Here is a 12886-nt window from a genome sequence, read left to right as displayed (position 1 = left end):
CCAAAATGCAAGCTCTGTCTTACCTGAAATTTCTGTAGCAAATACGGAAGCCACCTGTCTTGCTGTAGATTCAGGAACAACATGCACCAACGTAGGTGGGCTTGTCTTCACCACGACTTCCACTGTAGGAAAGAAAGTAACTATCAATTCATAAACAAATCTGTTTAATTCTTGAGGGAACAACAACATTTGTATAGCACCCTTAATTGTGGCTCAGTGGGTAGCACACTGTCCTCTAAGTCAGAAAGTTGTGGGTTAAAAATCACTCCAGGGACTTGAGCACATAAATCTAGGCTGACACTCCAGTGCAATGCTGAGGGAGTGCTGCACTGTTAGAGGGTCCATCTTTCAGTTGAGACGTTAAACCTGTTTGCCCTCTCGGGTGGACATAAAGATCCCATGGCACTATTTTTGCTTCATGTGCCGATTTGAAGAAGAGCAGGGGAATTATCCCCGGTGACCTGGACAATATTTATCCCTCAATCAACATAACAAAAACAGTTTATCTGGTCATTATCACGTTGCTGTTTATGGGAGTTTGCTGTGTGCAAATTAGCTGCCGCAATTCCCACATTACAACAGTGACTACACTTCAAAAATAATTCATTGACTGTAAAGCGCTTTGAGACATTCGGTGGTCATGAAAGGCGCTTTTTAAATGCAATTCTTTCTTTTTTTCTTAATGTAACTTAAATTCCAAAATCCTTATAGCACAAATAGTGTGGTAGAAAGTTTAAGTGAGTTGACTAAAAGCACAGACAAAAAAAGTAGATATTGTGAAGGTTTTAAAAGACAAAAGAGAAGTAGCAAGGTGAAGAGGGCTATTCCCAGAAGAAAGGCTCAAGATGGCTGAAAGTTCTGCTGTCATCTGGAGACAGGGAACTTCAGGAACGCAGAGTCAGTGGGCTATGGGATATGGACTGGGATGCAAGACATTGCAGAAATAGGGTGGGATAAGACCATGAAGGCATTTGTAAACATTGCATTGGGAGGCACAAGAATCAGTGCAGGTCAGCAAAAATAGGATTGATGGATTAGTGAGGCGAATGTGGGCGGAATGCAGATAGTGGAGTTTTAGACAAGTTAGTGTTTGTATGGAGGAGCTCAGAAGGCTTGCCAGGAGGACATTAAAAGTCGTCAAATCTTCAGCTAACAAAAGCATGGATAAGGATATCGGTGCCACAGACTGTGAGATGGGGCAAAGACACGCAACATTGCAGAGCTGAAAGTCTGTAATCTTGGTGATGAACCGAGTATGTCTTGGGATATTCCCCTGCCAGTGGTGTTGCTGCAGGAACTCTCATTACTGTGAAGTTACCTTGCAACACTGCTCATTTTTTCATTTCTTCTGTTAATGATTGATAATTATTTTTAATTGGTCAAACTCTTGGGAACTTCTGCCCATTCAATGAATGCATCCTGACTCTCCTCCCAAATCCTGCCGTGAGGTTAATTAACACAATGCTGGAGGGCGCCCATGCTATTTTGCGGTAGAAGGCAGGGAGGGATTTCACTGTGGCACATGCTCACAGCATAAGAGAACTGGCTGGGCTGGACAAAGTACTTCCAAAATAAAATAATATTTTGTCAGTTCAAAGTCCTACCACAGGGAAAGTAAGTTATTCTGGGCTGCATTTCTGCCAGGATCTTGCCAGTTCTACCTCAGTCTCGCCTGACACAATGTATGCCTGCTGGAGACAAACATTGCGTCGGGAGTAACTAAGGTGGGACCGGTATGATTTTGCATAGATTATATAATCATCGCTGTCCTGTCTCTTTTACTTATATATGCTGAGGCATACGAAAGAATTGGCCTTACGCTAAACATCCGTAAGACAAAGGTCCTCCACCAACCTGTCCTCGCTGCACAGCACTGCTGCCCAGTCATCAAGATCCACGACGCAGTCCTTGACAACGTGGACCATTTCCCATACATTGGGAGCCTCTAATCAACAAAAGCAGACATTGATGAGGAGGTTCAACACCACATCCAGTGCGCCAGTGCAGCCTTCGGCCACCTGAGGAAAAGAGTGTTCGAAGACCAGGCCCTCAAATCTACCATCAAGCTCATGGTCTACAGGGCTGTAGTAATATCCACCCTCCTGTATGGCTCAGATGCATGGACCATGTACAGTAGACACCTCAAGTCGCTGGAGAAATACCACCAGCGATGTCTCTGCAAGATCCTACAAATCCCCTGGGAGAACAGGCGCACCAACATCAGCGTCCTTGTCCATGCCAACATCCCCAGCATTAAAGCACTGACCACACTTGATCAGCTCCGCTGGGCAGGCCACATAGTTCGCATGCCAGACACGAGACTCCCAAAGCAAATGCTCTATGCAGAGCTCCTTCGCGGCAAACGAGCCAAAGGTGGGCAGCGGAAACGTTACAAGGACACCCTCAAAGCCTCCCTGATAAAGTGCGACATCCCCACTGACACCTAGGAGTCCCTGGCCAAAGACCGCCCTAAGTAGAGAAAGTACATCCAGGAGGGCGCTGAGCCCTTCGAGTCTCAACGCCGAGAGCATGCAGAAATCAAGCGCAGGCAGCAGAAGGAGCGTGCGGCAAACCAGTCTCACCCACCCTTTCCCTCAACGACTATCTGTCCCACCTGTGACAGGGTCTGTGGCTCTCGTATTGGAGTGTTCAGCCATCAAAGAACTCACTTCAGGAGTGGAAGCAAGTTTTCCTCGATTTCGAGGGACTGCCTATGATGATGACTTATATATGCACAGAATGGCAAGGATGCAGAAAGTTTTCATCCTTACTTTTGGCATAGTGTGGCAATCAATAAAAAGGGGCGATAACTTGCGTAGCTGAATCCCCACCAAATTTCTGCCATGCTCAACTGGAATACATGAATTAATCATCTTCTGTCTTGAAGAATTTTGGGGTCACGATGTTTAAATACATAACAAAGACTGGAGTGTCAGCTGTAGCTACAACAAATGCTAATTGACTAAAAAGATATTGGTGTGTATTGTAAGAAACAAATTTATGACTGAATATTAGTTTGCAATTCATGGTTTTGGCAGTTATAAACTGCTGTCCATAGTATCTGTGACTGCTATAAGTGGAGTTCCATGTATTTTGAAGAATGTTACGGGTAACAGTAATTGAACCATGTCTTGAAGAGTTCTGCTGGTTATTTGCTTTTAAGAGGATGATGGTACAGGTAGTATTTCCCCAAGGAGAAGATTTCACTTTGTTATTTCTAGCAAAATAATCAATGCATTTACAATGAAAAAGATTTGCATTTATATAACACCTTTCACGACCATCAGAGGTCCTAAAGCGCTTTACAGCCAATGAAATACTTTTGGAGTGTAGACATTGTAACAAGAGTTATATACCATTTGCTTTCCTAATTGCTTGCTGTACCTGCATGTTAACTTTGTGATTCACGTACAAGGACACCAAAGGAGCTTTTCCCCTCAAGTAGAACTTAGCAGAGTTCCACTTAAAAGCAAAAATAAGAAAGCAAGCCCCAGAAAACAATGAATGGAGTGACGTCCTTGGTGATTGAGTCACAGTTTATGGGAGGATTCATATACAAAGAGGAATGTACACATTGTGAATGCACTCATCAAAATATGACATTGACTGAGCAACAAATCTGTCAGCTTAGGTTATTTGGCTGCACTTTCACATCTGGATCGGAAGATTGTGAGTTCGAGTCTCACACCAGGATTTGACAGCATAATCAAGTGGACACTCCAATGTATTCCAGCGGAGAATACTGCATGGTCAAAGATACAATCCTTTGGTAAAGGCTTTAAACAAAGTTCACATCTGCCTGTCAGATCGATATTTAAAGCTCCCTCAGGAACAAAGAAGAGCAGAAGGTTCTCCTGGTGTCCAACATTTCTCCCTCATGGGAAAATAGATTAAAGTTTGGGACGGTTGATGAGCAGTGGCAGACATTTAAGGAGATATTTCATAACTCGCAACAAAAATATATCCCAATGAGAAGTAAAGCCTGTAAGAGAAAGGATAATCATCCGTGACTAACTAAGGAAATTGAAAACAAGGGCATACAATGTGGCCAAGACTAGTGGGAGGCCAGTGGATTTGGAAACTTTTAAAAGCTAGCAAAGAACGACTAAAATAATGATAAAGAGAGGGAAGATAGATTATGAAAGTAAACTAGCACGGAATAGAAAAACAGATAGTAAGAATTTCTATAAGTACATAAAAAGGAAAAGAGTGGCTAAAGTAAATGTTGGTCCCCTGGAAGATGAGACTGGGGGATTAATAATGGAGAACAGGAAAATAGCAGAGACGTTGAACAAATATTTTGTATCGGTCTTCACGGTAGAAGACACTAAAAACATCCCAATCGTGGATAATCATGGGGCTATAGGGAGGAAGGAATTTAATACAATCACTATCACTAAAGAAGTAGTACTCGGTAAAATAATGGGACTAAAGGCAGACAAGTCCCCTGGATCTGATGGCTTACATCCTAGGTTCTTAAAAGAGTTGGCTGCAGAGATAGTGGATGCACTGGTTATAATCTCCCATTCTGGGTGGTCCCAGCGGACTGGAAACCCGCAAATGTAATGCCTCTATTTAAAAAAGGAGGCAGACAAAAAGCAGGAAGCTATGGACCAGTTAGCCCAACATCTGTCATTGGGAAAATGCTGGAGTTCGTTATTCAGGAAGCAGTAGCGGGACATTTGGAAAAGCATAATTTAGTCAAGTGGAGCCAGCATGGTTTTATGAAACGGAAATCAAGTTTGACAAATTTGCTGGAGTTCTTTGAGGATGTAAGAGCAGGGTGGATAAGGGGGAACCAGTGAATGTGGTGTATTTGTATTTCCAGAAGGCATTCGATAAGGTGCCACATAAAAAGTTACTGCACAAGATAAAAGTTCATGGTGCTGGGGGTAATATACTAGCATGGATAGAGGATTGATTTTCTGTTAGTTAGTCAGGATAAATGGGTCATTTTCTGGTTGGCAAACAGTAACTAGTGGGGTGCCGCAGGGATCGGTGCTTGGGCCTCAACTATTTACAATCTATATTAATGACTTGGACGAAGGGACCAAGTTTGCTGATGATACAAAGATGGGTGGGAAAGCAAATTGTGAGGAGGATACAAAAAAATCTGCAAAGGGATATAGACAGGCTAAGTGAGTGGACAAAAATTTGGCAGAATAGTGGGAAAATGTGTGGTTAACCACTTTGGTAGGAAAAATAGAAAAGCAAATTATAATTTAAATGGAGAAAAATTGCAAAGTGCTGCAGCACAGAGGGACCTACGGGTCCTTGTGCATAAAACACAAAAAGTGAGTATGCAGATACAGCAAGTAATCAGGAAGGCCAATGGAATGTTGGCCTTTATTGCAAGGGAAATGGAGTATAAAAGCAGAGAAGTCCTGCTACAACTGTACAGGGTATTGGTGAGGCCACACCTGGAGTACTGTGTACAATTTTGGTCTCCGTATTTAAGGAAGGATGTACTTGCATTGGAGGCTGTTAAGAGAAGGTTCACTAGGTTGATTCCGGAGATGAGGGGGTTAACTTATGAAGATAGGTTGAGCCTATACTCATTGGAGCTCAGAGGAATGAGAGATGATCTTATCGAAGCATATAAGATAATGAGGGGGCTCGACAAGTTGGATGCAGGGAGGATATTTCCACTCATAGGGGAAACTAAAACTAGGAGACATAGTCTCAGAATAAGGGGCTGCCCATTTAAAACTGAGACGAGGAGGAATTTCTTCTCTCAGAGGGACGTAAATCTATGGAATTCTCTGCCCCAGAGAACTGTGGAGGCTGGGTCATTGAATATATTTAAGGCAGAGATAGACAGATTTTTGAGCGATAAGGGAATAAATGGTTATGGGGAGCGGGCAGGGAACTGGAGCTGAGTCCATGATCAGATCAGCCATGATCTTATTAAATGGCGGAGCAGGGCTCGAGGGGCCAAATGGCCTACTCCTGCTCCTATTTCTTAGGTTCTTATGCAAGTGGTGTTTAGGTGATGCTACAGCCTCATCACAGTCATCGCACTCCACAGCACTTTTAGACATTCTAACCATGAAGTGCTGTATATTAATGCAAAGATGTATCTTTTGATTGTTGTCTGATGTGCTTCAACCAAAAAACGTAAGGCAGAAAATAACAAACACATGTTCTTAAGCAGAAGGGTCACCCTCAGAAGTGAAACAACAAAGAGGACTTACAAACTATAAAAAACTTTAGTAATATAACTTCCAACGCATAATTAAGCTACTAAACTGATCAATCGGAGACAAGAATTATAGGGGTAATAATTGAGAACTTTTTTCTGGTGGTGATCGAGAGGAACACTTGGTGACAACAGGAGAAAAAACGAACTGATGTGGGAATCTGGAGTGAGGCTGCGGGGAGATATAACACAACATTTACAAAACTACTTCAAAGAACAAAGATCGAAAGGGACATTGTCCCACGATATCCATGTTTGTTTGGTTGATCAGCACTTCTCTCAGTGCAGTGGTTGCATGCATGAGGAATAATCAAAAAAAATTAATTGAAGTACTATACATTAAAAAGGCTGATTTATCTACAAACATAGCAGCAGCTCAAGAACTATATTGTACAAATGTCTACAAGCACTGCTGTATAATGATCTCTTCATACTGAAGCACTCCTTCAGTATCCCAAATTGGAATAAACATCAATTTTACATTCTCGCACATTCATTTAGATTTAAGTATGAGGCAACTGCAGAAGACCAAGCTGTGACCTCCTTTGTGGCTCAATAAATCATTAACATACAGTAATTCAAATCTATACCACAGTGGAACCATTTATATAAAAATACAATTTAAAAGTTAGTCCTTACTAACCTGGATATGTGTCAACTCTTGGAACATGAACAGGTTCAAAAGGTTGAGTCTGTTTTAAACAAAAACAGATTACACTCAACATTACAATTCAGTAAATAATTTTAGCATTACTCTTAAACTATGATTGAGCATTGCATTTTGCTTTTGGTTTCAGCTTTGGGTTCACTGCTTAGAGAACAGATTGGTGCCAGCTGAACTTCTCTGAAACCAAAGCTGAATGTTTAGAGCCAGTATTTGGATTTTCTCAACTAATTAAGCTCCCTCAAACTTTAAGGTTACCCATTAGAAACTGCAAAAACAGTGGCTTCCATCATTCAAAGCCAATGACCCATGCCCTCAACAAATAACAAAAATACACTGGTTGAAATTAATGTCACAAACCAGTTTTACTACCATTTTTCTGTTGAAGTAAACATCTATAGATCTAATTATGAAGCGAAAATTTCCACGTATATTAGAACATAAAATATAGGAGCAGCAGTGGCCTTTATTGCAAGGGGGATGGAGTGCAACTGTGCAGGGCGTTTGTGAGATCACACCTGGAGTACTGTGTACAGTTTTGATCTCTTTATTTAAGGAAGTATATACTTGCATTGGAGGCAGTTCAGAGAAGGTTCACGAGTTTGATTCCTGCGATTAAGGGGTTGTCTTATGAAGAAAGGTTGAGCAGGCTGGACCTATACACATTGGAGTTTAGAAGAATGAGAGGTGATCTTATAAAACGTATAAGATTCTGAGGGGGCTTGATGCAGAGAGGATATTTCCCATCGTGGGGGAATCTAGAACTAAGGGGCATAGTTTCAGAATAAGGGGTCGTTCATTTCAAATGGAAATGAGGAGGAATTTCTTCTCTCAGAGGGTCATGAATCTTTGGAATTTTCTACCCCAGAGAGGCTGGGTCATTGAATATGTGGAGATAGACAGGTTTTTGAATGATAAGGGAGTCAAGGGTTATGGGGAGCGGGCAGGCAAATATCAGATCATCCATGATCTTATTGAATGGCGGAGCAGGCTCGAGGGGCCAAATGGCCTACTCCTGTTCCTATTTCTTATGTTATGTTCTTATTTGGCCCTTCGAGCCTGCTCTGCCATTCAACAAGATCATGGCTAATCTTCTATCTCAACTTCACCTTCCTGCACTATACCCACATCCCTCAATTCCCCAAATTTATAAACCTCTGCCTTTGATTGAGCTTCAACAGTTCTCTAGGATAGAGAATTCCAAATTTTGAGTGAAGAAATTTCTCCGCATCTCAGTATTAAATGGCCGACCCCTTATTCTGTGACCCTGTGTTCTCGACTCCCCAGCCAGGGGAAACATTTTCTCAGCAGTAACTCTGTCAAGCCCCTTAAGAATTTGATATGTTTCTATGAGATCACCTCTCATTCTTCTGAATTCTAGGGAATAGAGGCCTAGTCTACTCAATCTCTCTTCATAGGGCAATCCCTTCATCCAAGGAACCAATCTAGTGAACCTTTGTTGCACTCCCTCTAAGGCAAGTATGTCTTTCCTTAGGTAAGGAGACCAGAACTGTAGACAGTACTCCAGGTGTGGTCTCACCAATGCCCTGTATAATTGTGATGATTGCACCCTGCAGCCATACCAGATCGGAAACTTGCCCCTGATTTTAACCTAACCTGCCTGCCGGGAACGGGGAAGGTTTGGGGTTGGACACCTGTTTCACGCCCAGTCTGATCTTACTCTCCAATAAAGTCCAAAATCGGGCGGGGTGTAAATGGCTGTCCGACCGGAATCTGCCCCGCTCTTGCTGTGGGGATTAGGTTAAATTTTGGCTTTAAATCAGGCTGTTACAACTCTAGAGATACAATAGTGTACACAATCTGACAGAAGCTGAAATAGTTAATTCAGCAGATGCTGAGATTGCACTGCAACGGATAAAAACAAAGTGACAATAGTTTTGTACTCTGCAACCAGGGCATCAAAACATAGGTCATCCTACATTACTGTATCTCAGTCCCAACTACTGATGACACAATGTGACCTTGTCATATGCCACCATATTACTTCATTAAGTCCCATGTTGTGCCTTGGATTCAATATCACCTAAAACTGGTTTGACAATTAGATTTATCTTGGGATCTTTTACAACCCTTCTTATCCCAGCTGTCAGATGGATTTGAATTCAGATGCTAATGGTGACATGGCAAGTATTGTAATGCACCATGTTTGTAATTTTTTTAGGACCATATTTAAGAGGTTGAAGTCATTAAACTGACATGAAAATCATGACCCCAACTACAACAAATGTGAAGCCTCAACAAATTAAAAACCTTCTATAGAGCATGTCCTGCCATATTGTTTACCTCACAATTTCAGTCGTTCAAACTACGGACCACATTTAAGAGTTTGAAGTCATTCTAGATTAAACTGACATGAAAATCTAAGTTGCTACTGGTCATGACCCTAACTACAACAAATGTGAAGCTTCAACAAATTAAAAACCTTCTATAGAGCACGTCCTGCCATATTGTGTACCTCACAATTTCAGTCGTTCAAACTACGGACCACATTTAAGAGTTTGAAGTTATTCTAGATTAAACTGACATGAAAATCTAAGTTGCTACTGGTCATGACCCTAATTGCAACAAAGTTTATGGTTTATTTCGATGATCATTGTAATTGTATAAAGATAATCTCTATCTTGCATAAATAAATGATCATGATTGAAATAAATGCTAACAACTTCAAATAATGACTAATTTGCACTTTGTAATTGAGGTCAATTAGCTATTTACAGAAATACTTACAGTTTTTATTGAAGTATCATCTGCAAAGGAAAAAAAATATTCAGTTTCAGAAATTACACATTTAACTTTTCACAAAGAAGAATAAGCCATTGAATCAGTTGTGGAAATCATAGGTGAGTATACCTGGCAGGAATAGGGCAGTAACACCCCGCACATGGTGGACAATGACCTATTGCCCTATTGGTAGCGGTTGACCATATCAAGTGGAAGACCATTTAAAATGCAAATTGGGGATTATGACGTAGGTACATTGCCATTTTTGGACTGAAGTGGGCATATCGTGTGCTGTGCATGCACCCTCCCATCAGTATCAACTGGCAGCCTGGCCGAAGAGGATGCCAAAGTTAAGTTATTTCTGTGGGGCTGGGAGGAGCAGAAGTACTCTCCCAGGCTCCACAAAACTAACCTGGCCACTGTTGCCCCGGCACCCCCACCTCCAGACATTGGGGGCCGCCCCATTTAATTATGACTACAATTCTTTAATGGCTGTAAAGCACTGTGGGACATCCTGAAGATAAGAAAAACGTTATACAAATGCTTTCACTCTTGGACTTGCACTTGGACTGTGCTGTAGTGGCTAAGTTGGACGAAGATGATGATAACAGTCTAAACAAGTACTGTTGCAATTAAAATACTAATTTGACCGCAAATGTTTTGTGGGTCTCTGTTAGTACCTAAATAATTTGGACGTGAGCATAGAAGGTATATCACAATTTGTGATTGCACCAAATTAGGATGGATGGTAAGATGTGAGGATGAATGGAGCAGACTGAGGATATAGATAGATCAGGGAAGTGGGCAAATAGGTGGCAGATGTGAAGTAGTGGATTTTAGGTTAAAAAAAGAGAATAGAAATATATCTTAAATGGTAAAATTCTCAATCAAGAGGAGGAAAACAGATCTTGGAGTACAATTTAACAGTTCTTGAGCAACTATTGCAGATGGACAAAGTCATAAAAAGGGGAATTATATTCTGGGCTTTAGATATAGTGGTAATGAATACAAGAAACTTGTAATGAATCTGCACTTAGGCCACAGTTGAGATGTTATGTGCAATTTTGGGCATTCCAAAGCTGAAAAGATAATGAGAGGATATAACAAAAACAATTTGTATTTATAGAGCGCCTTTAATGTAGAAAAACTTCACAGGACATTTCACAGATATGTTTTAAAAAAATGCTGAACTGAAGGAGATATTAGGAGTGGTGGCCAAAAGCTTGAGCAAAGAGATGATCTTTAAGGAGGGTCTTAAAAGAGAAGAGGGAGGTGGAGAGACAGACAGGTTTAAAGAGGGAATTCCAGAGCATGGGGCCAGAGAAGCTGAAGGCACGGCTACCAATATAAATATATATATTGGCTACTATCACGAACAGTAATTTTTAGGCTATAGTTATGATAGACTTGAAAAACCTAGACATTGTTCCCTGAACAGAGAAAGTTAATGGGAAATCCATTAGAAATATTCAAAATTTTGAAAGGCTTTGACAGCCTCAATAGGGAAAGATTAATGCCACTGCTTGGTGAAATGGTAATGAGAGCATATTACTTAGAATTACTACAAGAATCATAAAGGGGGATGTTAGATGATATTTTTCAGGCAAAGATTTATTACAATATGGAATGCATTATCAGAAGTGGCTACTGAAGTCAAATAAATCATGATTTTTAAGAGGGAATTAGATAAATACTTGAAGAAGAAGGGCCGAGAATCAGAGGACACAGATTTAAGATGATTAGCAAAAGAACCAAAGGTGATGTAAGAAAAAACATTTTCATGCAGCGAGTGGTTGGGATCTGGAATGCACAGCCTGAAAGGGTGGTGGAGGCAGATTCAATCTTATCTTTCAAAAGGGAGTTGGATAAGTAGCTGAAGGAAAAAAAAATACAGGGCTATGGGGAAAGGGCGGGGGAGTGGGACTAGCTGAGAGCCGGCACGGGCTCGACGGGCCGAATGGCCCTCTTCTGGGCTGCAACCATTGTATGATTCTATGGACTGGATTTTCTGCTTTTGAGATTTTGGGGCGGTAATGGAGGCTCTGATACCGCCTGGAAAAAGTTTGCGTCCGCGTCTGCAAAATTCGTCAAAAAATGAAGTTCCATGATCAAGGTCGCAAAATCAGGCGTTACACAAAAGTTTTTGCGCACCAGCCAAAAATCGTGGTGTTAAAAAAAGTTTTGTTGATTTAAGGAACTTCATTGTTGCTCAGTGCCCTGCAACATAACGTTGACTATTGTATGGTTTTATTCTGGTGGTGGGAGTTTTTGTTACTTTGTTGCAGTTATGATTCATCCTTTGCCATTGGTGTCTTGTGCATCATTCCAACGTTCACCGGAGATGTGCCTTTATGGGGGCACATACCATGTCCAGTATTAGCTCCATCCTTCAGTTTCCTCCATTTCGGAGAATTGGCCCATTATGAGCTGGCGACGTGCGACTCTTGGTCTGGCAGCAATTCCACGCTGCCTCCTCCGCAGATGGTGTGGCTATCCAATCGGGGCCTCGCCAGGCTCGTCTTCATTGTCCTCCTCCTCCTCCTGAGGTGGGCCTGCAATCCCCATTGGCAATGCCTGGCCCCTCATGATGACCAAGTTGTGCAACATACAACACACCACAATGAAATCAGATACCTGTTGAGGGAAGTATTGAAGGCTGCCTCCAGAGCGTTGTAGGCATCGGTCTGCCTGTAGGAGATGGCATATCTCTGTCAGCACTTCCTTTCTGAAGTGCAACCTTCTCATATACTGCTCATCACAGGGGTCACAGTCTGAGGATAAGGGGTAAGCCATTTAGGACCGAGATGAGGAGAAACTTCTTCACCCAGAGAGTGGTGAATCTGTGGAATTCTCTACCACAGAAAGTAGTTGAGGCCAATTCACTAAATATATTCAAAAGGGAGTTAGATGAAGTCCTTACTACTCGGGGGATCAAGGGTTATGGCGAGAAAGCAGGAAGGGGGTACTGAAGTTTCATGTTCAGCCATGAACTCATTGAATGGCGGTGCAGGCTAGAAGGGCTGAATGGCCTGCTCCTGCACCTATTTTCTATGTTTCTATCAGAGAGCTGTAGGTATGAGCGTTGGTGTCTGTAAACCCGTGGGGGGGGGGGGGGTAAGCCCTCCTCCCCAGACATCTGTGGCCTCTCCTCATCCATGGGCCGACATGGCCAAGAGCCCTTCTTCTAGCTTGACGCCGCCTGGCAAAAGCATGGAGCATGATGCGCTGGTGAACTAGTAATGCCCCCATTAAATTTTCTCACTCACCTTGTAAGGGGACTG

General features: G+C 42.0%; 1 protein-coding gene across 2 annotated transcripts in view; it reads right to left on the bottom strand.

The window, feature by feature from the left end:
- LOC139263461 (latent-transforming growth factor beta-binding protein 2-like) overlaps positions 1-12886 on the bottom strand; it is an 857891-nt gene that overhangs the window by 307408 nt on the left and 537597 nt on the right. For both annotated transcript variants that reach the window (XM_070879584.1, XM_070879586.1), the window contains 3 exons: positions 9612-9631; positions 6843-6891; positions 24-122 (listed from right to left, as the gene is read on the bottom strand). In XM_070879584.1, the coding sequence (XP_070735685.1) occupies positions 24-122; positions 6843-6891; positions 9612-9631 (168 nt within the window). The remainder of the gene's footprint in view (positions 1-23; positions 123-6842; positions 6892-9611; positions 9632-12886) is intronic.

The sequence above is a fragment of the Pristiophorus japonicus genome, chromosome 4, assembly GCF_044704955.1.
Source record: "Pristiophorus japonicus isolate sPriJap1 chromosome 4, sPriJap1.hap1, whole genome shotgun sequence".
In the NCBI taxonomy this organism is placed as follows: Eukaryota; Metazoa; Chordata; class Chondrichthyes; family Pristiophoridae; genus Pristiophorus; species Pristiophorus japonicus.
The sequence above is the reverse complement of the archived record's forward strand: the minus strand, read 5'-3'. Positions and strand labels throughout refer to the sequence as shown.